Below are 27,410 nucleotides of genomic sequence, written 5' to 3'. Positions count from 1 at the left end.
ATTTTTTTTTTTTTTTAAATGAATTGACAGAAGTCTAATCAAATGCACACAAAACGAAGAAAACTAGCAAAAGACAAAACTTTCTTCGCTTTGGACATGACATATCGAGAGGTACATGAATGTATGATATATATACTACTGCTGCACATAACGTTGGTGGTTCTGCTTAGATGCACTTTCCCATTGTTTTTTTTTTTTTTGTGTGTCAATTTTTATTTTTATTTTTTAAACGCTGTGTTAAATCTTTTTTTTTTTTTTTAATTCGGTTTGATGTTGTTTTGCATGCCACAAATCAGACAGCACATTGGTAAACGAGGGTTTTGTTGATTTTACCAATGTGTAAAAGTATGAATAGAAAGAACCAAGTGGGTTACGTTAAATCAGGTGAGAGTTGAGGAGACTTTGGTTAGAATACACAAAATTAGGATAGTGTTAAGTGTTAACTATTGTATTTTTAAAGTAATGTTGGTATAACTAAGGAAACCTTTATTGTTGACCAAAAAAAAACAAAAAAAAAAAGGAAACCTTTACAAAAAAAGATTTAGAGACAATAACACCGCCCGTTGAGAATACCACAAAGGGTTTAGAGAAGTTGATACAGTTCGTTCATACAACAATTGTGTCACTTTACTCAGTCGTGTTATTTTGGTTTAGGTTCCAAACACACATTTTCACTGTATATACTGTTTTTTTTAATTTAAATTTGCTTTTGCATCCGAAAACGTATTTTTTTAAAAATAAGTATCGTAGTAGTTCTGAAAAGTCTCTTTGGTTCGTTCGTCGTAGTTATTGTACATTGTCAAGCTCATGCATGCATGTCCCCGTTATAAATATTGTTCCGGTTTCGCCAGCAATTAGTTTGGTCCGAACCAAACAAATTTCAATTTGGATTTGAATTAAACCAAACCAATTTTCACTAGTCGGTAGAGTCACGTGATGGCGCCACGTTGATTTTGCTTATCCCGCCAGACCACTCGAGCCATTTAATAAATTATATAAAAAAAAGAGAAAAAAGGAAAATCAAAAGTTTTCATTTTTTTTTCAATTTCCCCCGCTTTGCCAATACAGTTCTGAATCTTCCCGGGGACGACTCTCTTCTCTCCTTCTCTCTGCAAAATCCCAATTTCTTCTTCTAAAAATCTCTTCTTCTTTTTTTGTGTTTCCTTCTGAATTCTGATTGAAGTCGATTTCTGTACAAATCTGGGTTTTTATTTTATTTTATTTGGGGATTCAATCCAAGTTTCGGTCTTATCCACCCTGATGAAACCCTAATTTTCCCACTCAAAAACAAATAATGCAGGAATCGAGTTCTACTCCTAAGACGTTTTTGGGTGTTCAATTCGCTCTCGTTGGATTCAATCCCATCCATGAAAACTCGGTATTTCTCTACTCTCTTCAAGATTCGGTTTTTTTCTTTCTTCTTCTTCTTCTTGTAAATATTGTAAGGTTTCTGATTTTGCCATAACAGTTACGGTCCAAGCTTGTGAGTGGTGGTGGTGTTGATGTTGGCCAAAACTCTCAATCCTGTACTCACCTCATCGTAGATAAGCTTGTTTATGTTAGTCCAATTCTCTAAATTTTCTTACTTTCTTGAGTCTCTTGTTCAAATGATTCTTACTTTTTGTTGTTGTTGTTGTTGTTGACACCTCTCTTAGGATGACCCGATTTGCGTCGCTGCTCGAAGCAGTGGGAAGGCGGTTGTCACAGGGTCATGGGTTGATCACAGCTCCGATATTGGAACACTTCTCGATGCCAATTCGGTCAGTTTCTGTATGATTTTGTTAGCCATTTATTATCTTTTCTTGTTGTTGATTGCTTTTATTTGTTCACAGGTTTTGTATAGGCCTCTTAGAGATTTGAATGGCGTTCCAGGTTCCAGTACATTAGTTGTGTGCTTGACCGGGTACCAAGGTCAAGATAGAGAAGACATTATGGTGTGGTGTGCTTTCCCTTTTTCTTCATCTTGTTATTTTGGTATTTGTTTCCCGTTTTTGTAACCCTTTTGAGCCTTGTTTCTTCCTTTTACAGACAATGGTTGATTTGATGGGTGGGAACTTCTCTAAGCCCTTGGTTGCTAACCGAATCACTCATCTTATATGCTACAAGTTTGAGGGTGCGTCATTTACTTGATCGCAGCCATTAGGTGTCACATCTTTTACTTTCCTAAGCTTGTGTTTTTCGGGGGAACCAACATTTCTTTCTGTGCAGGAGAAAAGTATGAGCTAGCCAAGCGGATGAAGAGGATTAAACTAGTGAACCACCGGTGGTTAGAGGACTGGTAAGAGGCATACAAAAGTTCTCTTCATACACTTTTTTCGTTTTTCGTTTTGTGATTGTGATTTTATTTTTCGCTTTATTTCTTTCTTTCCTTGCAGCCTAAAGAATTGGAAGCTCCTTCCTGAGGTTGATTACGAGATAAGGTAAAAGTGCTGACATATCCATCTCTATTCTCTTGTATTAGTAGACCGCCTAGATTTGCTATTCTATAGAGTTGGTGTAGGCTCTTATTGAACGATGAACTGATGTCTTCTTGAAGAAATTGGTTTCTGGATTTCGTGCTCCTTTCACCCTGATTCATAGTGTTACTGTTCAGCATATACTTCCACTACAAGCTGATCATTTTCTCTTTTGTTAGTGCCTACGAGTTGGAGATGATGGAGGCTTCAGCTAGGGATTCTGAGGACGAAGATGCGTCTGTGAAGTGTGTAAACAACAGCCCTCTTGGTCTTAGGGTCGGTGCTAGGGCTGCAGCTGAAATGTCTAAGCCGGGAGAAAAAAATATCCCTGTTGTTCAAACAAATTCAGGCGCACAGGAAGTTTCATCATTATGTAATACGTCCAAAGACAATGGGTTGACTCCTAAAAATACGGACAGACCTGTTGAAGCCGTGGTCTCTACTGATCCTAGTGTTGCTCAGCAACATAATTACCAGAGAGAAAGCACATGTCAGGATACTTCCAATTTTCTGTCCCCCATTAGGCTTGCAAACAAGTCTCGTGAGCTAGGGATGAGAAAAATGGAGACTGATAGCCAGATGTCTATTAACAGGAGCATCAGAAGGCATTCTTCTCTAGCCACTTATTCAAGAAAAACACTTCAGAGATCACCAGAAACAAATACTCTGGGAAAAGAGTCAAGTGGCCAAAACGGTTCTCTGCAAATGGATGACAAGGGACAAAAAGCTTCGACTTCTTTTAATATCTCTGCATCAAAATCTGGTTCCTCCGTGGAAAGAACAATACTCTTTGAAGATTTTGACAAGATTGATAAGTTGCATGGCAAGGAGTCCCCTCCAATGATGCCTCAGGCAAAATTTACAGATGAATCCGTCAGTAGCAAAGATTCACAGAAGGTACATCACAAGAGCAAGGCAAGTATTCCATCACCGACTAGTTTGTTATTGCAGGAATTAAGACCAAGTTCGCCTAAAGAAAACCTTAGGCTTGTGACAAGCATTAATGATCCAACTGAAAGCGGGGAATTTGGCCATAAATCTGCCGCAAGTGTGTTTAACACTAAATCGGAGAGTTCATTGGCTGAGGCAATGGCGGGAAATGTCTTATTGCATGAACCAAGATCAGTCTCGCCTAAGCAAAACCTTAGGGTTGTGCCAAACCTCAGTGACCACGCTGGAGGCAGGGAAGCTGCACATAACTTGGATCTGAGTGATTCAGCAGCTAGGTTGTTCAGTTCAGGTGTTGTTCCCATGGAAGCTGATATGCGGACGCCTGAAAATTCTACTAAGGAGGAAGCATTGGATGAGGTACCTGAAAGATCTGTAACTGAACCTGTGATGAGGATATCTAGCAGCACCTCTCCTGGGCCGGGTTTAATTGAAATGAAAGACGATCAAGAAACAGAGCTGCCCAAGAAGAAAACAGTTCCAAAAAAGAGCCTAGGCACCAGAGGCAGGAAAAAGAACCCCATTAACGAAAAGGGATCAATATACTTGAGTGAACCTACCCGAAAGGATGAGCGCAATGATTGTCTAAACAGAGGACAAGTTTCAGTGCCTAAATCAGGTAACAGAAATCAGAAGAAGATATCAAGCCCTGTCCTAAATACTGAGGTTGTACCAGAAATGGCAAAACATATTGACTCAGAGACTGAAGCCTTCCAGGGAATTGACTCTCTAGATAATAAATGTTTAGCCCCAGAAGAGAAAGACCATCTTGGGCTGGATTTGATGGTGAACCAAGGTAAGCTGCAGGCTAAGACCTCAGAGGAAGCTGATGCAGATGTGGAAATTACTGTGCTAGAACTGGAGCTTACTGATGTTCCAGTTGAAGATCCAAGTGGTGCGTTGCAATTAGAGGTTGATAAGATTAAAAGTAAACGCAAAAGGGAGGCTACTGTATGCAAAAATAGCCTTCAAAGTGGAAAGAAAGAAAGTTCTTCTACAGTCAAAGTAGGAAAATGCAGTGTTAAGAAGACCAAAAAATCTAGAAACGAACATGATACAGAAGCAATCGGTACTCTGATGAAAGATATAGGGGATAACTCTTCGGATGAGAAGGATAAGTTAGCTTTTGAACATATATCTGCGAAGGTCAGTTCTGGTGGAGACCAAAGCCCAGTTGCAGGAGAAACATTAGCAAGAAAGGAAGGTGCAACTAAAGATCCAAGTGATGCTGAAGTGCAATCTGAGGTTGATACGAATAAAAGTAAACGCAGAAAGGAGGCCACTGTAGAAAACACTTGGCTTCAAAAACCTTGTGTCAAAAAGGTGAAATATTCTAGAAAAGAAGATGACGCCAAAGCAAACAATACTGTTATGAATGATATATGGGTTAGCTCTGCCGAAGTGCAGGAGAATGTAGCAGTAGATAAGAAATCTGGAGATGTCAATTCTGATGGAGCTCAAAGCCTGGTTGCGGGGAAACTACTAGTTAGAAAGGAGGCTGCAGCTAAGGACCCAAGTAATGCTGCAATGCAATTAGAGGTTGATAAGAATAAATGTAAACACGGAAAGAAAGCTATTGTAGATAGAAGTGGTCTTCAAAGTGGAAAGATGGGAAGTTCTTCTACAGTTGAAGTAGGAAAATCCAGTGTTAAGAAGACTAAAAAATCGAAAAAAGGAAGTGGCGCCAAAACAACTGACACTGTGATGAACAATATAGGGGATAACTCTGCAAAAGATAAGGAGAATATTGCAGCGGATAGTAAATCTGGGAAGATCGGTTCTGGTGGAGACCAAAGCCCAGTTTCAGGAAAAGCATTAGCAAGAAAGAAAGTTGCAAAGTCAGCTACAACAGGTACAAAGGTGGATAAAGAGTCTACGCAGCTCAGGGCTAATCCCTTGGCTAGTAGAAAAGTCTTGCAGGACCAAGAGCATGAGCCGAAGTGTTTTATTGTCAGTGGTCCTAGGTCCCAGAGAAACGAATATCAGCAGATCATTAGGCGTTTAAAAGGAAAATGTTGCCGAGATTCTCATCAGTGGTCTTATCAAGCAACACATTTTATTGCTCCTGAAATCCGTAGAACTGAAAAGTTCTTCGCTGCTGCTGCATCTGGAAGGTACAATAACTTTTTACAATCAACCCTTTAGTATCATACACCCTCTGTACTGTGTCGAACACCAAACTAAGCCCTGATTTTCAAACAGTTTCCTAGTTTGAGCTTCTGCTTTGATGAAAACTTTTTCTTTTCATCTTTTACTCATCAGTTTCTGTAACGCAGTTGGATTCTGAAGACTGACTATGTGGCTGATTCAAAGGAAGCTGGGAAACTATTACCAGAGGAGCCTTATGAATGGCACAGCAGTGGTCTTAGTGCTGATGGTGCGATAAGCCTCGAGTCCCCAAGGAAATGGCGGCTCGTCAGGGAGCAAACAGGACATGGTGCTTTATATGGACTGCGCATTGTTGTATACGGTGACTGCACCATCCCTTCTTTGGTAAGTAATGTATTTCTCACAGCTCTGCCAAATTTCTTCGTTCTTGATTTCCTTGGCAGAGTGAATTCGTCTCTTAAAACAAGAAACCTGATGGAATTTAGCTAAAAGAGATTGATAGAGTTGAAACACTAGAATGATTCGTCTAGATATATGTCACACATCCTTGTCATTTTTTATTGGTTCTTGATGTCTTTCTATATGTTATTGGCCGTAATCAGGATACATTAAAGCGAGCTGTGAAAGCTGGGGATGGTATGATATTGGCAACAGCGCCTCCGTACACGCGTTTCTTGAATGAAAACACTGATTTCGCGTTGATAAGCCCCGGGATGCCGCGGGACGACATCTGGATCCAAGAGTTTATACGCCATGAAATCCCTTGTGTCCTCTCGGATTACCTGGTGGAGTACGTTTGTAAGCCTGGATACGCACTTGACAAGCACGTGCTCTACAACACGAACTCATGGGCAGAAAGGTCGTTTAATAAGATGCAGCTTAGTGCAGATGTGTGTACCATTTAACTTAAAAGCAGATGAGTTAAACTTTTGCTATAAAACCATTGGCAAACAAATAAAGAAGTGAACAATCATTATGGAGTGAACAACACTCGGCAGATAAACAAGAAAGGTGTCATCTTATAAAGGAGATACCACAAAAGACCTATTAGGAGACAAGATTATAAATTGATACAACCAATACCAAGAGTATTATTATTAAATATTAATGAAGTTGATTCCGGTTACAAATATAACAACAACCGGATTGTATCATATTTAAACAAACAAAGCATCAAATATATAAGTGGCATATTTAAGAATACCCTACCAGATAATACATCACCGAGGATCAATGCCTGACGCAGTGGCATAGTTCACAGTGCTGGATTGTCCGACTGACGAAGACGAAGGGGCCTCATCGCGGAGGATCCTCGCATAGAAATAATTGGGAATTCTTGGCTTGGGGATATCATGTTGTTGGCTTTGGAGCATCAATACGACAGAGACTTTGTGCTCGGTCTGTCGTCTACATGTGGTTGAACACATAAGAGACCAACCTGTATGGATCTCAAAATCTCTTCTTCCACTAGGGATGAATCAAGGTAGTTAGAATCTATGAGATTGATACAGTTCCCGTCGTTCCAATATCTCCATGCCTGTTACAAGCATTTTTTTTCACGTAAAACTCAGTTATATTTTATGTTTAAAAAACATAAATAAATAATAATGTTTTTTTTTTACCTTATCCAGTAGACTATCTCCTCTAAACGAGTTGCAATACTCCAAGTTTCTTTCTCCGGTAACAATCTCGAGGACAGTGACCCCAAAGCTGAATATGTCGGACTTTTGCGATACTGTCATATGCATGGCATATTCTTCGGCCATATATCCCCTATATTATGTAACGGATATATTAGGCAAAGAGTGTTTCTGTGTTTGCTTTTCAATTTCAGTAATAATATATAATACGATGTTGTTTCGTTGCTTACCGAGTACCGACAGCTTTTTCCGTTGCAACTTCTCTCTGGTCACCTGTAAGTATTTTCGCCATCCCAAAATCCGAGATTTTTGGGATCATATCTTTACCTAGTAAGATGTTACTAGGTTTCAGATCACGATGTATTATCGGAGGGTTTGTGTAACTGTGAAGATACAACAGACCCTCCGCAATCCCTTTAATAATTTTGTATCTCGTATCCCAATTCAATAATTTACTCCGAGTTTTATCTGTGTCGAAAAAATTATTCTCTTGATTAGATTAAAATAAGTTTATATATTATATAGAAAGAGAAAGTGATGATTATACTAACCAAAAATATATTGATTTAAGCTAGAGTTTTCTAAGAACTCGTAGATCAAAATGATCTCTTCTCGTTCGCAACAACAACCTAGCAGCCGCACTAAGTTCAGATGTAATACATTCAGGATCGTCTGAATCTCGTTTCTGAATTCCGTCATTCCTTGTGAAGACGTGTTCGCCAGTCGTTTGACGGCGACTTCACTACCATCGGGTAGTGTTCCCTGTGAGTGATCACGTACGGTACATATATTCATTATCAAAAAACTCACTTTATCATAGATAACTTAATTAATGCTTAAAGTAACTATAAAGACCAAACTATTAATTATATAGTATATAAAGATTACAGAACCTTGTAAACTGTTCCGAAACCTCCTTGTCCGAGTTTGTTACTCTCAGCGAACTGGTTGGTGGCTTCGGCAACAGCTCGAAATTCCATAAATTGGAATCTGTCTACAGGCCCGACTAGTTCGTTCATGATGATCTCCCTTTGGGCTGATTCTGAAACAAATAAAAAACAAAAAAAGTTAGTATAAATAAAAGGAAACGACAAATGAAAAAACAAGAAAAAGAATTTTGAGTTTCTTTTGAGTTTTTACGACCTTGTGTAAGTTGTGTAGTTGTTGTTCCTTGATGTCTCTTCCAATAATAACAAAAGCAGGAACAGCCTATCAGAAAAAATCCGCCGATGATTCCCAGTCCGATAACCCAAAAGTTTTTGCTCTTTCTACCATTTTTTGGCTGATCCACTACATCAAAAAATAATTTCGTTACCCTAATCATATATTTAGTTTATCATATGTTTTTGCCAATAACTAAATACTATTCATAAGGGATTTTTGAATAAATTTTCCAAATTTATGGAATTGCTATATATCACTTATGTAATGAAACACATCTTTCAACCAATATACAATACACTAAACTATATTAAAAGATCGCATTTTCCTAAACACTAATTGCGGTAATATCCGTGCTCAATAAATTTAGCGGTATTTGGGAGTATTAAAACCAAACCTAATTACTACTGTACACGCTATTTACTTTCTATACAAGTAAATTATCAAATCAACACACGATGTAGCTCTATAAACTTAAAATTAAAATATACAAGTAAACATGAAATTCTATTTATCCTATACTATTAAATACCAAATATTAATACACAACCTATTATATTTTTAATCATTTCTTCAAAAGATCGTCATCCGTGCGGAATATCTCCTAATGTATTGTACTAGAATCGGATCCGCACTACAGCGCGTGGGAAAATTTTTGACTTGTTTTTTATTAACAAAAACATTTTCCATATGAGAGATTTTTCCGGTTGTGTTGATAATTTTTTATGATCAATAAACACTATTGATCAAATAGTTGCAATTGGCAGTGGAGAGTAATTATTCTGTTTTCGGTAATCCATATAGTTTAAGTTTTGGTAAGTACTTATATTAATATATTTTTTAATAAATAAATGTTCACTAAAAGTGAATAAGTTTTCCATATAATTTGAAATCATATTTATGTAAGATTAGGTATTACAAAGTATTTGGTTGTAAAACTTAAGTGGTGTGTATTATGCTCTAACCCGTTGCAAAATTATCAATGATTTTAATATATGGTATGACCCGTTGCAAAATTATCAATTATTATTTATAATATTCGAACCTTTTAAAAGTTTTAATATTTATAATATATGAATCTTTTAAAAGTTTCAATATTTATAGTATTTTAAACTTTTAAAAGATAAAAATTATAATATTCTAAAATTTTAAAAAAAATCTTAAAAGTTATAAAAATTTAACTATTATAATATTTTGAAGATTTTTAATAATTTTAATTTGCTCAAACTTAGAATCAGATTATATAAAATAAAACTTTTAAATTTGGATGCATGATAATCAAGTGTACTGCTCATTCGTAGTTCGAAGCATGTTGGTCTTATTTATAATAATATGAAGTATTGTCAAAAGTATTTTAGCTGATGTGGGACGTTGTAGATACATATTTTTTTTTCCGTTCGAGTAATATATGTTCGCTTTGAAAAATCTAAATTGCAACATATGTAAAAATAATATTATATATTATAATATAATAATTTTTTTTTAAAAAGATCAAATTAAGATGAAAAGAGAATAATAATTGTTTTAGTATATTTTTAAAATTAGTTACAGTAATATTAGGAAATCCAAATTAGATATGTAAATAATATAATCCACAGGGGAAGTATCCGAATTTCTATACTAATTAAATTAAATATCCAATTTTAAAGTAAATTATCATTTTTGGATTAAATTTTTAGCTTGACCCGACCCGCAACACAAATGTACTTCGAGTCTTCGACACCTTCGTTCTCACTCAAATGCATTTTTAAGTATTCCAATCAATATTAAGATTAAACTCAATAGTAATATCAATCTTAAATCTATCATTTAATTTTTATTAAAAAAATATTGAATAAATGGTTATAATATTCCACCGCAATGAAATCAAATCAAATGGTCACTATATTATGGTTTATGTTTTATGCTAATAAAATGGGATATTGAATTTATCTTCATATATTAGTTTGCTAAATCTAGGATATTCGTTATGCTAGTCATAATATTTGCTTGCTAAATCTAAACAATAAGGTATCAATTAGTGGGAGGTAAATCAGAGAAAACATAACTTTTACAATGTATAAGCATGATTGATACTTTTTTCTAGGGCTTTGATTAGGCATGTCAATCGGGCTAGCCCGGCCCGGCCCGGCCCGAAACCCGTAAAGCCCTCATATACGTGAGCCCGGCCCGGCCCGGCCCAAAAAATTTCCGAGCCTATATTTGAAAGCCCGGCCCGGTCCTAACAGGGTTACAGGGCTTTTCGGGCTTTTTTGGGCTTTACTTACCGATAAAAAATCAATTTCAAAGTTCATAATAGTATTTCAAAAACTATATTTAAAGGTCTACTATAAAAATAATGCATCAAATTTTAAATAACTTATCAATATTCAATAAAACTAACTTAATTTAAGAGAAAAAATAAAAGCCAAATAAATTATTTACACTTTAACCCAATAAAACATGGAACTAAAATACTTTAAAGTATATGATAGAGTCAAAATTTAATATATATTTTGATGATTTCAAAATCATGATACTTATATATATTTAGTTTTAGCTTTGTTCAGTTCTGACATATATAAATAAGAGAAAATATTATAGATAAAGATTTTAAAAATAATAAGTAAGGCTAGTAAGTAAATATGAAAACTATAACATTAATCAAATCTTTTAATCAAACTTAAATATTAAAAAATTAAAAATATATTTGTTTAAGGGCTTTCGGGCCGGCCCGAGCCCGACCGGGCTAAGCCCAAAAAATCCTTTAATCCGTATGGGATTAGCCCAAAAACCCGGTTTTTTCTGGACATATATATTTAAGTCCGACCCCGATATTTTTCAGGAACGGACCAAACTAGCACGCGGGCTTTAGCTCTAATTGACATGCCTAGCTTTGATTGGTCTAAAATTAATGATTTTCGCATAATTATGCGTTATTTATCCTTCGCAAAAAGGCCATAATTAATCGAGGAAAAAAATCTTTAAAATCGACCAAGACACTTATGAAAGATCTAATTCGAAAAGCAAATCTAGGCCCGTCATCATTTATATTATATAGGTTGTGTTTTCTATATTTATTATTCGTTTACGTGGGAGGGGGGATAGGTTTGTTTGAATTTATTTGATAAAAAGATTGATTAACGAAACTAACTAACTAAATAAATTAGGGTTAGACTAACCAAGATCATTAGCCGCCACTCTGACATATAGGTTTTGACCGCCGGAGGTGTAGTTTGCATACGTTGGAGCTCGTCTTTCCAAGTCATACACAAACGCTCTCCTTTCCGATATTCCACAACCGCATAAGCGGTACAGTCACAACCCACAAGGCACGACGCCTTGCATTCATCCAAATTCAGACCTCAGATATGGTTTCCGGCAATTTCATATGTGGTAGCTTCGTAAACCCATATCCTCTACAATGTAGAGCAGTCTTCCTCACACAGTCATTTCGCTTACGTTCCAACTTCAAATGGAACCCTCTAATGCAGTTACACGTCGCTGGGGACATATCCTTCTTGGAACAGTAACTATAAGATCCACATTGATTTTCGAGGAGTCTCTCATAGCAAGGGGTAGAGGACCATGTCAGGATCCATTCCTTGGCTTTCGAGTTCCACGAGTATAACTCATAAAGATCGCTTTGCCGTATTGTCAACCTGGAGTAGCTGCTGTTTTTGAGGGTCTTCATTACTAACCAACCTTCCTTAAGCTCCAACACTGGGGGCATGTCCCCAAATTGGTACCCGTTCCATGTATCTCTTTCGTACCCTCCATTATATATTGCAATTATGTTTGATTCATTATGAATTTCAAAGGATTCATCCGCGAGTGAGGGGTCGCTTGGACTAAACCAGGGATAGAGGAGTTTGTGCTGATCTTCTTTACTAGGAAAGGAATCAAGTACTTTGATTTTCATCTGAGGCAGTAAAGTATCTGTTGGAAAATCGAAGCTCTGCCATAAGTAACCTTCCGAGTCCCTAATCACGAAGTTACCATTATCGACAAGTTCAGCCACCATCCTAGACCTCACACCTTCTCCGGTCAGATTGGTCAACCACACAGGGATCTCAGTTTCTTGTTCGAACATGGCAAGATTTGTGTCGAAGAATTTGAGGGTTCCTACAGGTTTGGTGAGAGGTTTCATTCTGTTGGCTACCCATAAAATGGTTCTCTTTGGGTCTTCCTTGTACCATAGCCCAAGATACCAACAACTAACGGATATGTTGGGTTTGAAGAGACCTAACTCGAAGACATTTCCAGGAGACACAAGGGTTTGGTTGCTTGAGACTGTAAAAATTTCTGGAGAGTAAAGTAATGACTTAGAAGAAGTGATCTGATATAAGATGAAGAGGAAAAAGAACACGGAGATGACACGAAGTGGATGAGCTCTCATCTTAAGCCAATGTTGAGCTAAGATTTTTCTAAAAAGACTTGTTTAGATCACCAAAACAAATCCCGACACTTCTCTTAAAATCCTCCCGTAAGCAATAAGTTCAAACAACTTAAAAAGTCATGGTTGTTTGTTAGCTAACATTGTTTGTTGTGATGCGATCTTCCATTTAACATGATTGGTTATGTTCCTCGTTGACATGTAAAGCTGCGCAATAAATAAGAGACAGAAGAGTAAATGTTCAAAGACTTTTTACTTCGGGTCTTATTTAGTTTTTCAGTTTAGGTGTCATGTGTTTTTGTAGCACATTGATCGTGACAAAAACCTGTCACATTAGTTTTAGTTAATGTCTTAGCATATTAGTATTCACTTAAGAAACTAAATTAAATAAAATCCTCAACTGAATAATTCTACGTAGAGTATTATATACATATACAGTATTCCCTTTTATATGATCTAGATTCTTTTGGTTTATATATCTCAATTAGAGTCGTTTTAAGTATCAATCGGTTGCATCATTTTTTATGCGTAAGCAAAAAAAAAAAAAAAAAAAAATAGCTAAGCTAGACACCTTAATTCCCTTAAGCAATAATTAAGTTGGAACAACTAAAAAAAATCTCGTCCTTTCCTCGAGTACTAGTAACATTGTGTTTGTTTTGTGATGCGATCCTCCATCAACAAATGTTCCTGAACATGATTGGTTTTGTTCTACATTTGACATAAAAATTAAAGCTTCGTAAATGACTAATGAGACAGAAGAGTAAATGTTGAAAGACATTTTTATTTCTGCTTTTACATTTATTTTATTTTGTTACCGTTGTGTTGATCTGATTTGGAACTCTTTAATGAGTTTCCTAGACTTTGTGTAAACACACTCTCTCCGACAGAGAATGCTGGTACTATTGTCCCCTTTTGAGCATGGAGAGGTCTTAATGTGTACTCGATGACGAGCTAAGCTAGCATTCTCACTCATAGATGCTATAGTTGCTAGAAAGAATGGTTGCATATATCCCTTGTTTGTGTTCCATCTCTAATTAAGGTTGACCTTGACATGTCTTTTTATTTTATTTTATTTTTCTTTCTACATGCCACTGCTGGAAACTACAAAGACAACATTTTATCAGTTTTGTCATGTGGCGCCACATATAAGTTTTTTTTATTATTATCAAGTCATATCACTTATCACTTGCAAAATATTGTCTCAGTTTTGTCTAATGGTGTTTTGGGATCTTATTAGATATTTATTACCTGATGACTTCTTAGAAGCGGTTGGGAGCGTTTTGGTATGTTCCAAACATTTACGTGTAAGTTGCGTTAACGTTTGATGCTTTTTAAAATTTCAATCGATCCTAAAAAATTCAAGAACGGGTGAAATCAAGGAAGACTCAGGTCTCCGTATTTTTATTTGATCAGAATTTGAATTTTTTTTTTAAAAAAAACACTCGACTTGACTTAGTGTAACATAAAAATGTAACATGAGCTGCATAGAAATTTTCTTCAAAAAACAAGAATATATTTGTGGGTCTCTCTAAAGTAATTATATATACAACATGTTTGGAGTGTATTTAATTTACATTACCTATGCAATATAAATCGGAACATGTTGTGAAACATAGAGGTCCATATTCTCTGTTATAGCTAGCCTTGGCCTCCATCGATCTCTCCCATAGACTTAACTAAAGCACATTCCTCTCTTCACCGTCAACTTGGCCCTAAATTTCAAGCATAAACTAAACCCACAAGGTTGGGTTTTCATCTGAATAGAGTTCAGTACGTAGAGCGACAATATATAATATAGTGGGTATTTATTTTTGTCATGATCAACTATATATATATATATATATGAATTTAAAATATCTATAATTAGTATTAAAATATTGAAGCGACTACTAGTATATTTTTCTAAGCATCTATCTATCTATATATATAAAGTTAACTTTTCTCCCTTCTCTTTAAGCCACTTCATTATCCTAATCATCATTCATTTAATTTTAAAATTAATTACACTATTTTATCATATAATTTTAAGATTTAAAAATATACATATAATTTTTCGAGAGAGGAATATAAAAGGTTTTTTCTTATATTTTATATTATAAAACTAAAAAAATAATTGATTAAAAAATATAAATCTTACTAATTATTGATTATACTAACTAATATATAAATAATAGATTATAGTTTTTAAGTGAATGCTTTATAATGAATATAGATATATATATATATATATCGATTAAAAATAATATGACACAAAATTTGATTATATTTACACAATATAAACCTAAATTATAATGGGATTTAACGGGAATAAAACAAAAAGTAAGAAATTTTGAGAATAGAAATATATCTAATTTATGTCTTACAAAATATAAAGTAAATTTTAAAATTGTTCCATATGAAAATACGAAAAATATATAAAACAGAAAATCAGAAAATATATAATAGTATAAAAATGATCATTATGAGATATCAATTACATCAAATCGAAAAAAGAAAAACGTAAAATAAAAAATTAAATTATGACAATATATAAAGAGATAATGTAACTAATAAAAAATACAACAATCCGCCCAAAACCCACAAATCATTTTCGACGTTCGGACCAACATATTAAAAGGGCCCACAATATTAACATTTAGATCTATATTTGGTGGAAATCTTAATGTTTCTCTATGATTATCCACCGCACATCCGTTTACACCCACACATCGACCTATACTATATACATTTACTTTCTCAACTACTAATAAAGCTAAAACTCAACAAGTTTTCTATACAAACGCAATCTAAGATTAATAAATTAAAGTATGCTATAGTGAAAAAAAACATAGGAAATACGAACTAATTACTCATAAACAAGATAATAAAACTTCAGCGCGTAGCGCGGATAACCGACTAGTACAAGTATAATTTAAAAGGATGACCATTAATCTCGCTGATTTTATACTGAATTAGTTTTAGCCTCTCTTTTTTTTTTTTTTGTAAACCAGTTTTAGCCTCTCTTTTCCCCCAAAATTTAGTAGATTAATGGCTATATAATTAGGAGTGTATTTACATATACTTATTACCGAGTAGTGTGTTACAAAGAAAACAAAATAGAATTTCTCCAAATTTAATTTATATTGATCAGTCATGAGATCTGCTACTTTGTTCATGGTTTCTTCTTCAATTTTGATATTACTCGTTGTTTGGAGTCACGTGCAAGGTAAAATATTAGTTTCCCTTTAGTTTTAGTTTTGTTGGTGTTTCAAATCACCAACAAAACTAAAATTAAAGGGAAATATATATATATATATATATATATTTCCAAAGATAGTTAATTTTTCCGCAAAAAGAAAACAGATGGGAACCAACAACTAATAAACTTTGATTTCTACCAACAACCATTACAACATTTTTTCATGAACAATATAATATAAATAAAATGCAAGATGTGAAAGCTTGGTTCATACCTTTGGAGCCCTGTTTAAAAAATCTCCGCCTAACTATGATTACTCTCTGTGTAATCACTAGACCCACTTTATTCGCTTCGATTAATGACTAATCCCCGTCTACTTTTTTTATCGGTTATCAAACATTTAAACTGGGAATTATATGATATTTTATGATAATTTCTGTTCAAAATTTTATGAAAATCATAAATTTGGGTTTAAAAATATGTTTACATTTATTAACTATAATTTTGAAGCCAATATTACAGGTTTGCATGTTATATTGTTCTTTCCATTAAGAGAAATGGAACTATACATATAATTAATATCATATACTTAATATTTTTTCATTAATTTAATAAAATAACCCTAAAACGAATCTCCGATTAATCTTCTTCTATTCTCTGATTTTCTTGTTAGGCGTTAGGGCCACTCCGAGTCTCCGAGTGCCCCACTAGTGTCTAAAATGATACCTTGGGAGTGTCATCACGTAGAGAATCACGAAGGAATTTGCATGGCAAGTACTAATTGTATTAAAGAGTCAAAGACAACGAGATTCGGAGCAAAACCTATTCGGTGCAGGCCTTGCCGGGGAAAATATTTTAAAAGAGTGAAGTCTAGAGATGGATTTATCTCCAAAGAATATTTTAGATGCGCATGTATTTTTCCATGCAAAACTCACTTGTAAGATGAAAATGTCACTTGCAGGATGCCATTCTTTACCTAAATATTCTTGCTTTCTTTTTGGGCTAGCAGTACCTGACTATGCTAAGTTTTATTATTTTAACTATTAAGTTTGTGTGGGTATGTTTGTATTGATTATTGGTTACTTTTAAACTTAAAAATCATTTAAATAACTATACATGTAGTATGCAAAAAATATTATCACGTTTTAGTTTTGATATTTTAATACAAATAATCTGTTATTTATATTTTAAACATCATTTATTTTGTTTAAAATAATATTAAAGAAAGTTAATATTTATATAAAATGTAATGTTCTATATGGTAAAATGAATTGTGATCTTTATAACAAACTAGTTGTTGATCCGCGCTACGTGCGGAAGTTTTATAATTGTTTTTTATATTTTAAATTTTATATTTTGATTTTTTTTGTTTTTTGTTTTCACTCTTGTTTTTGTATTAATTTACTATATGAAATGTTTATTGTTATTTGTTTAACTTTGATTCAAGTCAAATAGTAGCTGTTATAACCTTACATTTCAAAAGTCTTCAATTCTTGTAGGTCAAATTATTCTGGTGAATCCACTTATTTATTTATTCAAGTGTTTTCAATTTTTTTTTTAGTTTTTTTTTTCTACTTCTTATGCTTAAAATCGGTTGTGTTCTCGTTTGATGTGGCTTTGGATGACATCAATTTAGTGGTATATTTATCTGTATAGTATAAATATCATTGTTTTGTATTTTGTATTTTGTTTTGTATTTAGCCCCATTAATCAAAAAATTGATCATTACTTTATAAATAGATACTTGTTTTATTTATTTTGTACATAAATGTTTTTTAGTATATTATTTATTTTCTTAAAACCACTACTGAATATAAAAATAAAATAAAGGCTAAGTTATGAGGTATAAAAGAAATTAAAATCTAAAGTGTTATAATTCTAAATCAATGTAAAAAATTAAGATACATGATGATGTGGCAGCTTGTGTGGAAGATGATTTGGCATAAGGAGAAGAGAGAAAAAATTAACTTTATATATATAGATGACAAAAATAACGGTAACTATCATAATATATCAAAACTTTGTTTTAAATATAAAATATATAAAAAATTATAATATAAAAAGGGCATTTATAACGAAAATACACAAAATACTCAAAAATTAGGTCTCTCTCTTGAGTACTATTTGATCTTTACTGTATATAGGTGAATGACTATACTATCCTACAGCCTTATCTCTTTTCTTTCTTTCTCTTTTATGTCTGAACTAGTGATGGACCCGCACGTACGTGCGGTGTTATTTTTACAAAATTACAATTTTTCAAGTAGATGCTATTTTTGTTAGATTTTGTTATATGAGTTTATTTGATAAAATATATATAGACATACAGTTGTAAAATATAGATATTGTATTACATAATACAATTTTAAAATTATTTAAATGAAAATGATAAGTGATATTAAGTGTTTATTTTTTAAACTAATCAAAACATTTCTAACTGTTTTCTTAGAGATGTTAAATCGTATTTGGGTTTGGCTTTAGTTTGAATTTTTTATGTGTAGTTTATAATGGAAACCCGTCATGTCCCTTTCCGTCTCGTCCTGACCCGTCCCGTCCCACCCTGCCCCGTCCCGTCCCGTCTTCTATCTGTCATAAAATTTCTGTCCCATAATCGTTTCTTTTTAAAACATAATCATTTGCCAATGTTTATTATAAGAAACTTGGTAAAAGATTTAGACGGGATACCCGTATTCCTCATTTAAATATTTATTTTTATCAAACTAATAAAAATCTAGTTATCAATCTAAGTCACATGCTCCCACCATTTTCATTCACAAGGCACTGTCTGTAATCCTAGCATAAACAATCCTTGTTCGATTTTTAATTTTATTGATCTTTCAGTTTCATCTTTATTTATCATTACTTTCTTCAATTTAAAAATTCATGTTTTAACCTTTTTGTTTTCTAAAGATTTAAGTATTTCTATTTTTTTAATACATGGATTTATTGTAGTTTTTGTTATCCGAAGTATACGTTATTACCCGTAATTAAATCTTCAATTAGGGTAATTATAAACGTGGATGATTGTGTGGCATGAATGTAAGGCATGAATTATTTGAGAAACAGGATAAACCCGATTGTATGCATTGTCTCGTGTGATTCATTTTTCGTTAATTAGTCTGTTAGATCTTAATAGTATCGTGAATTTGAATAATTTTTGGTATTAGGGATGGTATAATTGATATGTATGTGTGTCAAATGTTGAAATATTTGGGTATGTCTTTTGAATTTGATAGATTGTTATGTGTTTTATGCGAGGTGTATGTATGTTATCTGCTCTGCTACATATGAGGATTGAGAGTGTAGCAGAGACTTCAGAGGAGGCCAGAGAATTAATCCTGTAAGTGATCACCTGAAAGTGGTTTGACATTTATATATCCCGAGTTGGTTCTGTTGTTATTTGGTTTATTGTTGATATTGATTTTGTTGTTTGATGTCTGATACCAGGAGATGAACGAGAGCTGTCTGAGACAAAGGATACATAGAAGGTTGAAAGATGATCAGCTAAGTCAGAGGATGGCAACTTTGCGTTCAATCCTGGTAAGTTATAATATCGTGAATTGAATGGTTTTAGGTTATAGGGATGATATAATTGAGATGTTTAGCTTTGTAATGTTGACATATTTGTTTATGTCTTATGAATTTAATAGAGTGTTCTCTGTTTTATGCGAGGTGTATGTATCATGTTGCTGTATCAAATGCTTCTCCTACAAATGACAATTGAGAGTGTAGCAGCTTGATCAGAGGTGGCCAGAGACGTTTAAAATTGTAAGTTATCACATTAAAGATCCCTAGTAGTAGATGTTGTTATTTGGTTGATGGTTGATTTAGTCAAATTGAGTAGTTTAGGTGAGAATTGAGTTGAACTGATAGGATAGTAAAAATGATAAATGCATGCAAGTGTTTGTGTAGTGTTTACAGTTGTTTCATATAGGGAAGTACTTGTTGTTTCATATAGGGTAGTACTTGTTGTTTGTGATAAATGCACACTTTAATGACCTCCGCAACTGTAAAAAAACAGTAAATCATTAACCTAACTCTAACTGTATATAGTTTACACTTAACACAAACCACTTCACCTAAATCTATCTGTTTCTCTTTGACAGTAAAAGAACAAACTTTAAAACCTTTTCAATCTCTTCTCTAAATGAATCCATATGATGCCAACTCTGTTGGCTTCATGGATCTTCTAACTAGTCAAAATGAATCCCATAACCCTCAGCCGCCACCTTGTTTTGACTCTCCATCACGAAGTATTAGACTTGGTGAAAGTGAAGAAGTTGTCTTCACCACTGATTGGTCTCAGCCAACGGCTCAAGCTCATAACCTGGCTGCTAAGGCTGCACCAAGAAAGAGGATTGCTTGGACAAGCAAAGAAGACATAGTTTTGATCTCGGCATAGCTCAACACCAGCAAAGACGCCATTGTTGGAAATGAACAAAGGGGAGCAGCCTTCTGGAAGAGGATTGCAGCTTATGTGGCTGCAAGTCCCAAGGTGGCTGGTCTGAAGCAAAGAGAGGCTAATCACTTCAAACAAAGGTGGTGCAAGATAAATGAGTCAGTTTGCAAATTCGTAGGATCTTACCAAGCTGCATCAAGTCTGAATAGTAGTGGGATAAATGATGATGATTTGATAAAGAAAGCTCACCTCATCTATGAGGGTGACTACAAGAAAAAATTCACCATGGAGCATGCATGGAGAGAACTCAGATACGATCAGAAGTGGTGTTCAATGGTAGCTTCTAAAGGAGACGAGAAGAACAAAAGAAGGAAGCTAGATTCATCCTCTATGCAATGTTCTGAAGATGGTGGAGACTCTCAAGCTCAAGGAGAGTCTCAAACTCAAGGAGAATCACAAGCTCCTCAAGCAAGACCACAAGGAGTTAAGGCTGCCAAGGCTGCAGCCAAGGCTAGTGCCAAGAAGACTGTCACTAGTTCAGTGACTGCTGATGGAGGTTTGGAGAGATTGGAAAGGATGAAGACGATGTGGGAGTTAAAGGAAAAGGATTTTGCATTGAAGCAAAAAGAGCATGAGTTCAATGATAAAATCTCAAACAAGAAATTGCTAGACACTATTTTAGCAAAATCCGGTCCTCTATCTCAGATAGAGAAAGACCTTAAACCAAAGCTAATTAGTTTGTGTTTCTTTTGAATCTCTGGTGGAGAACAATGTTGTCTAATGTCTGTGTTATGTTAGTTTCAGTTTGGTAGTGTCTGTGTTATGTTAGTTTCAGTTTGGTAGTGTCTGTGTTATGTTTGTTTCAGTTTGGTAGTGTCTGTGTTATGTTTGATAAATGTTGTGTTATGTGAGATAGTTTCAGTATTGTATTGTAATATCTGGCCTTTAATCAATGTTTATGTTTCTTGGATTGTATTGTAATGTCTGTTCTTTAATCAAAGTTTGGTTCACGTGAATGATTGTGGTCAGGGACAAGTTTCTTTATTCAATGATCAATCAATGTTTGTGTGATACATTGGTCATATTTCAGTTCCTTTATTGACACTCTTTTCTGTTTTGTAGCTTCACGTGACTATGGCAAAGAAGAAGAAAACAAAGAAGTCTGAAATTGGTGGGGAGAGTGAAAACTTCACCCGTTCACGGACATACATGGCACAGTTTCATCATTGGCAATTCACGGACACTACAGAAGTCTGAACTTTGTATATAAATTTTTCAAGTCATTTGAACTTCTCATCGCATTCACTTTCTCTTTGTATTGCATTCACTTCTCAAAACAATTTCATTCACTTTGTATTTGACAAAAATTATATTCACTTTCTTTTGTGTCATTTTTAGTTTTTACAAATCGTTCACAACCTTTACAAAAGTCTCCTTCACAAAACCAAACCATTACCAACCCACTCTCTTCACAATCGTTCACAAAACCAAACCTCAAACCACAAAACTACCAACCCACTCTCCTTCACAATCGTTGACAAAACAAACCTCAAACCACACCACTACCAAACCACTATCGTTCACAAAATCCTTATTCAACAAAAACCTCAACAGAACTCTCGTTCACAATCGTCAACAATATTTTTTAATTTATATACAAAATCGTCAACAACCTCAAACCAAACCAAGAAAAACCTCAATCTCCAAAAATCTACCAAACCACAAAATTGTTCTTTTCATTTTGTAATTTATATACAAAATGGCTTCATCTTCTCATGATGAATTTTCACAAGTATTGAATGAAGAATTTGATAATCTTTTTCAAGAAGAATTTGATAACCAAATTCAAGAAGAATTTGATTATTCTTTGGAGGAGGATCAACGACCCCGAAAACCAAGAAAAAAAAGAGTTCATATCGAAAGATATCGTGAAGAAGGTCACATAAGGTTATGGAACGATTATTTTGGAGATAATGCAACCTTCCCGCCTAATTTATTCCGACGTCGTTTTAGAATGAATAAGCATTTATTCTTGCGTATCGTGGATCGACTAACCAATGAAATTCTTTTCTTTCCACAAAGACGGGATGCGACCGGAAGGTTAGGATTCTCTCCATTACAGAAGTGTACAGCAGCAATTCGCATGCTTGCATATGGTTATGCGGCTGATGCGGTTGACGAATATCTCCGGATTGGTGAAACCACTTCCATGAAATGCATGTAACATTTTGTTGACGGTATTATTTTTTGCTTTGGAGATGAGTACTTAAGAAAACCAACCCGTGCAGATCTTCAAAGGCTCCTCATTATTGGAGAGATAAGAGGATTTCCCGGGATGATGGGAAGCATCGATTGTATGCATTGGGAGTGGACGAATTGCCCAACCGCTTGGAAAGGTCAATATACACGAGCCTCGGGAAAACCAACGATCGTTTTAGAGGCTGTAGCTTCGCAAGATCTTTGGATATGGCACGCATTTTTTGGACCTCCAGGTACTTTAAATGATATCAATATTCTAGATCGATCTCCTGTTTTTGATGATATCATACAAGGACGAGCACCAAAATGCAAGTATGTAGTCAACGGAACCCAGTATAGTTTGGGTTACTATCTGACAGATGGAATTTATCCAAAATGGGCTACATTTATCCAATCGATCCCACTTCCACAAGATGTTGAGCGGGCTTTTGGAGTTTTACAAGCTCGATTTGCCATTGTCAAAAATCCGGCTCTTATTTGGGATAAGGAAAGAATAGGAAATATTATGCGGGCATGCATAATACTTCACAATATGATAGTAGAAGATGAACGAGATATGTATACTCAGTTCGATGTCACTGAATTCCAACAAGTAGAAACTGAAGGAAGTACAAGAGTGGATTTCTCGTATGAAACAGATATGCCTTCAAATGTCGTCGATATGATGACCGCTAGAACTCGACTTCGAGATCGAAATATGCATGAACAATTGAAGAACGATTTGGTCGAGCATCTTTGGAATAAATTTTCCCCCAATCAAGTTTAAAATTATTGTATCATTGTTTCTATCTTATGTATGTTTTCACATTTTAAATTTACAATTATTATAAGATTTTCTTAAATTACAAATTAAATATTTATTTTAAAAAAATAATAATATTTTTTTCTAAGATACCCAATTTAAGATCCTACCAATAAACACATATCAAAACTCAAAACTAAACTAAAACTCTTAAACTTCACTTTTTCAAAATTAATACTAAATTTAAACTAAGATACCCTAATTAAGAATCTCCCAATAATGTTGGTCTTAGTGTTATAAAACTAATAAACTCTTCTTCTAGGTATATAGATTAAATCACCTCCTCTTTGACTGTCCTCCGACTCGACAAGTTTGGGCTCTTTCTCCCATGACAACCTCTGGGGACATTTTCCCAAGATTCTCTCTATTCAACAATTTTGACTTCCTCTTTTGTCGAGGTCAAGAAAGAGGAATATATGTCATGCTATTACAAGCCTTCCCATGGATCTTATGGTACATCTGAAAGGCCCGTAATAGCTTTGTTTTTGAAAATCTCCGGGTCCCACCGGATGAGACTCTACAAATATCACTTCAGGAGGCGCAGGTGTGGCAGAGAGCTATGGATAAGGATTCTACGCCGGAACCCTCCTCTGCTATCCCACCTCGGCCTCGAGATATCTGGACTCCATCTGGATCCTTAAGTGGTCTAGGATGGGTTTTGGCGGATTTGAATATAGTTCATCACCTGGGACTTAGGAATGTCCGTCGAAGTCTATCACCCCTTCATGCCGAATTTGATGCCCTCCTTTGGGCAATGGAATGTATGATTAAATTGGGGCACACATCTGCTACTTTCGCCTCCGATTGCTCTGATCTTGTAGCTATGGTGGAGAGTCCTTCAGATTGGCCAACCTTTGCAGCAGAATTGGCATCTTTCAAGTCTCTCTAAGTTATGTTCCCGTCTTTCCGCTTACGTCTTCTCCCCCGTCTATCCAATATCCGGGCCGATCATCTTGCCAAAAAAGCACGAGCCCGCGACTGCCTCTTCTCGCATATGAGCACTTCGACCCCCGACTGGCTCTCCTTAGCGGAGAGTCTCTTTCCGAGAGTGTCATAGCATAGTTTTCTTTTGCCGACAAAAGAAAAAAGGTATATAGATTAATATGAAATATAACTCGTGCGTACTGATCTAGTTCTTTTTTAAAAGAGAAGATCTCCAAGATATCTAAAAACATCTTATGTAACAAATATATTTTGTAACCATAAAAAAATAAAAAAAGAACGAAATAAAAAGTTTCATTGATAACCTTTTTTTGTTTAAGAAAATTTAGGTGAAAATCATTTTTAAAAACAAAAAGGAAGGAAACAAATTTCAACTAATATTTTATACCTCTCTTGCTAACGAATTTTAGATAAAAATAAAATAAAATAATCCAAATTAATCTTGGGAAGCATTATAAATAGCACTACTATGAAGGATATTTGGATTATCTCCTAAAACCGGTCTCATAATCGGGTTTTGAAATTAAATCTTCAAATTAAATCTTGACCGTTAATCTAATTTTTGAATCTCTAAAAGATTTTGTAGTTATTATATTTTTTTATAAAGGTATTATATTTGGTGAAGAATCTGATGAGTATATTATGCTTTTCATTAATATTCCTGAATTAAATATTTTCTAAATTATTTAACTGAAAACATTTAATTTACTTTATTTTAAAATAGATTAATTATTTTTGAATAGATAAAAGATTAATGATTAATATATATTATTAAAAGGGGAGCCTTTTTTTGTCATTATAACCAAAGAGATAAAAAAATGACATTGAATGTGATGCCAATCATGTAGCCAAACACATTTTTTTTCCAACCACACATTGATTAAAATAATACTCCATGATTGGTAGCCCAATCATAAGAGAAATCGTTTACAAAAATAACTTCTGAATCAAGTGATCTGGAAGAACGAGCAAGTCAGTCTGCTTTTGTATTACAAGAACGTGAAATCTTAGTTAAACACATTTAAAGACAGCAAAAAAGAAAAAAAAATAAAAATAAAAGCTATCTATATTTATGGAAATAATATTGATTTTGCTACCGTAAAAAGTGGACAATTAAATTCGAAATTAAACATATTTAAGTTTAATTATATATATTTTGTGATATTTTCAAAAATAACATTTTTACAACAAATCGAATAGATTGACTTTAAAAAAAGCCAATGGTGGGGAAAATTATTTACAAACATAGCAGCAAGCGGTAAGACTAGCACTTTACGAGCCAGATTATCCGCAACAACATTTATATTAAATAAAATGTAATAAAAATATTATCATATACTTTAGAAAAAAATATATAAAAATAAAAAGAAAAACAATGATGTTAAATTAAGAATAAGCGACTAATCAAATTTTACATAGCATAAATTGTGGAAAAATATACTACATAATTAATTTTATCATCAAATTTTCAAAAATTATATAGTGTAATGATGATGGATGGACATCGATCGACTTATAAATAGGTGTTTTACGGTTGGGTAAGAGATCATCTCCAATGCTGGTTTTTTAACTTGTATCTTAGAAATAAAAGGGGAAAAATTAAATCAATAATCAATATTAAGCTTAGATATATCTCTTAGGTAAGAAGTTTTTAAGTAGTTTGTTAGGGACACGTGTCACTCTTAGAAAGTTTAAGAAAAAAAAAAAAAAAATTGCTCCAAACAATCATTAGATTTTAAAAGGTTTATAATGTCTTTATAATGTTTCGATACAAATATTTTATAATGTTTTAAAAGGTTTTAAATCATTTATACAAGTTTTATAAGGTTTTTAGAATGTTTATAAGGTTTTTTTTAAAAAATTATAAATTATCTTTACGCTATTTATGAAAGATATATCAAATTTTGTACATATAAAAAGGTAATTTGTGTATATTTATAAGGTTTACACACATATTTGGATAAATTTCAACATTTTTAGTGGTTTTTTGAAGTTTTGAAAATGTGGTATTTTTAAAAAGTGGTATTTTAAAATGGGTGTTTTTGATATTATATTTTTCTTCCAACCAAAAAAAAAAAAAACTCTCCATGTTTCTCTCGTTCTATCAGGCAACGAAACAATTTCATCTCTTGTCTGATCTGGTTGATAATATTTGGCAACAATTAAAATATGATTTGTATTAAGTGTTTTTGTTATGTTTTAATTATGTTTTTATATTATTGGTGTTACAAATTAATAATTTTCATGTTTTATAAAAATTTTAGTTTTCAAATTATTATTTTTTAAGAACTCCAGTTAGGAGTTTTACCATTGGAGGTAGATAATTTTAATTATCTTCAAAAAACTCTTATTTTAAAAAATTACATAATTTATTACTAAATTTTTTTAATAACATACCAGCATTGGACATTCTCTGACTATAGTATACATATATCATGTTTTTACGTTTTTTTCACCAATGGTTTTTTATTATCCTTTCTTCCAACTCATCAAATGTAACTTATACTGTACTTAAGTTTTTGAAGGTTGCTTATTATGTTTCCAATAACACTAAAGTTGAACATTTTCTCTTTAAATTAGACCTTGCGAGGCTAAGGGCCATCGCCGCATCGGTCAGGCTTTTTAAGACTTTTATGTCCAATATGTTTTCCTCTTCTTGTCATGATTTCAAACATGATTCATGTTTGTCTAGGTTGACTAAATTAGTCGTTGGTATCTGATGGAGTAAGAAATATTACTCGGTCAAATACTACTAGTTCAGATTCTTCTCCTATATTCTAGTAAGATCAAAATTAGAGTTGTAACTAGTTTGTGTTTATATATCTTTTAAATCTGGATTGTAATTAAAGGTTCAAGAGAATACAAAGCCTTAAATCTCCTCTTCTTTTGTTGTTCCTTTCTTCTATTCTTCTCTCTCTCTCGTTACTTTTTCTCTTCTTTGTTTTCTTCATCTCTCCAACCTCGATGCTCCAGTCAATGATCGAAACATGGTGATGTCTATGTTGAATGGTGTAAATGAGAAATTTGATAACATCATCAATGTTATCAAACATCAGCAACCATTTCCAACGTTTGATGATGCAAAATTAATGCTTCAAGACGCTTACACAAAGTCATATTGCTTCACACTCTGCCCATGCC

At 33.8% G+C, this 27,410-nt stretch overlaps 3 protein-coding genes and 1 long non-coding RNA gene across 4 annotated transcripts; 3 read left to right on the top strand and 1 right to left on the bottom strand.

The window, feature by feature from the left end:
• Positions 1-1,040: 1,040 nt before the first annotated feature.
• On the top strand, positions 1,041-6,489 carry LOC17883709 (BRCT domain-containing protein At4g02110). Its single transcript, XM_006286840.2, has 10 exons — positions 1,041-1,378; positions 1,469-1,558; positions 1,656-1,760; positions 1,833-1,934; positions 2,029-2,113; positions 2,209-2,278; positions 2,376-2,420; positions 2,636-5,518; positions 5,681-5,897; positions 6,116-6,489. The coding sequence occupies exons 1-10, from the start codon at positions 1,295-1,297 to the stop codon at positions 6,416-6,418; spliced, it is 3,984 nt and encodes a 1,327-aa protein (XP_006286902.1). The 5' UTR covers positions 1,041-1,294; the 3' UTR covers positions 6,419-6,489.
• A 396-nt stretch (positions 6,490-6,885) lies between these two features.
• Positions 6,886-12,692, bottom strand: LOC17881965 (receptor-like serine/threonine-protein kinase SD1-8). Its single transcript, XM_006289732.2, has 7 exons — positions 11,756-12,692; positions 11,538-11,657; positions 8,047-8,195; positions 7,705-7,915; positions 7,384-7,621; positions 7,136-7,286; positions 6,886-7,050 (listed from the first exon to the last, which is right to left on the bottom strand). Exons 1-7 carry the CDS (start codon positions 12,690-12,692, stop codon positions 6,886-6,888), a joined length of 1,971 nt encoding a protein of 656 aa, XP_006289794.2.
• A 6,417-nt stretch (positions 12,693-19,109) lies between these two features.
• Positions 19,110-21,427, top strand: LOC111830201. Its single transcript, XR_002833557.1, has 3 exons — positions 19,110-19,207; positions 19,315-19,407; positions 21,389-21,427. It is a non-coding gene; the product is annotated as an uncharacterized LOC111830201 (long non-coding RNA).
• A 278-nt stretch (positions 21,428-21,705) lies between these two features.
• On the top strand, positions 21,706-23,291 carry LOC111830021. Its single transcript, XM_023780375.1, has 2 exons — positions 21,706-22,461; positions 22,555-23,291. The coding sequence occupies exons 1-2, from the start codon at positions 22,026-22,028 to the stop codon at positions 23,289-23,291; spliced, it is 1,173 nt and encodes a 390-aa protein (XP_023636143.1). The 5' UTR covers positions 21,706-22,025.
• The last annotated feature ends 4,119 nt before the right edge of the window (positions 23,292-27,410 follow it).

The sequence above is a fragment of the Capsella rubella genome, unplaced genomic scaffold, assembly GCF_000375325.1.
Source record: "Capsella rubella cultivar Monte Gargano unplaced genomic scaffold, Caprub1_0 scaffold_6, whole genome shotgun sequence".
Classification (NCBI taxonomy): domain Eukaryota; kingdom Viridiplantae; phylum Streptophyta; class Magnoliopsida; order Brassicales; family Brassicaceae; genus Capsella; species Capsella rubella.
Note: the sequence above shows the minus strand (reverse complement) of the source record. Positions and strands in the feature narration are given on the sequence as shown.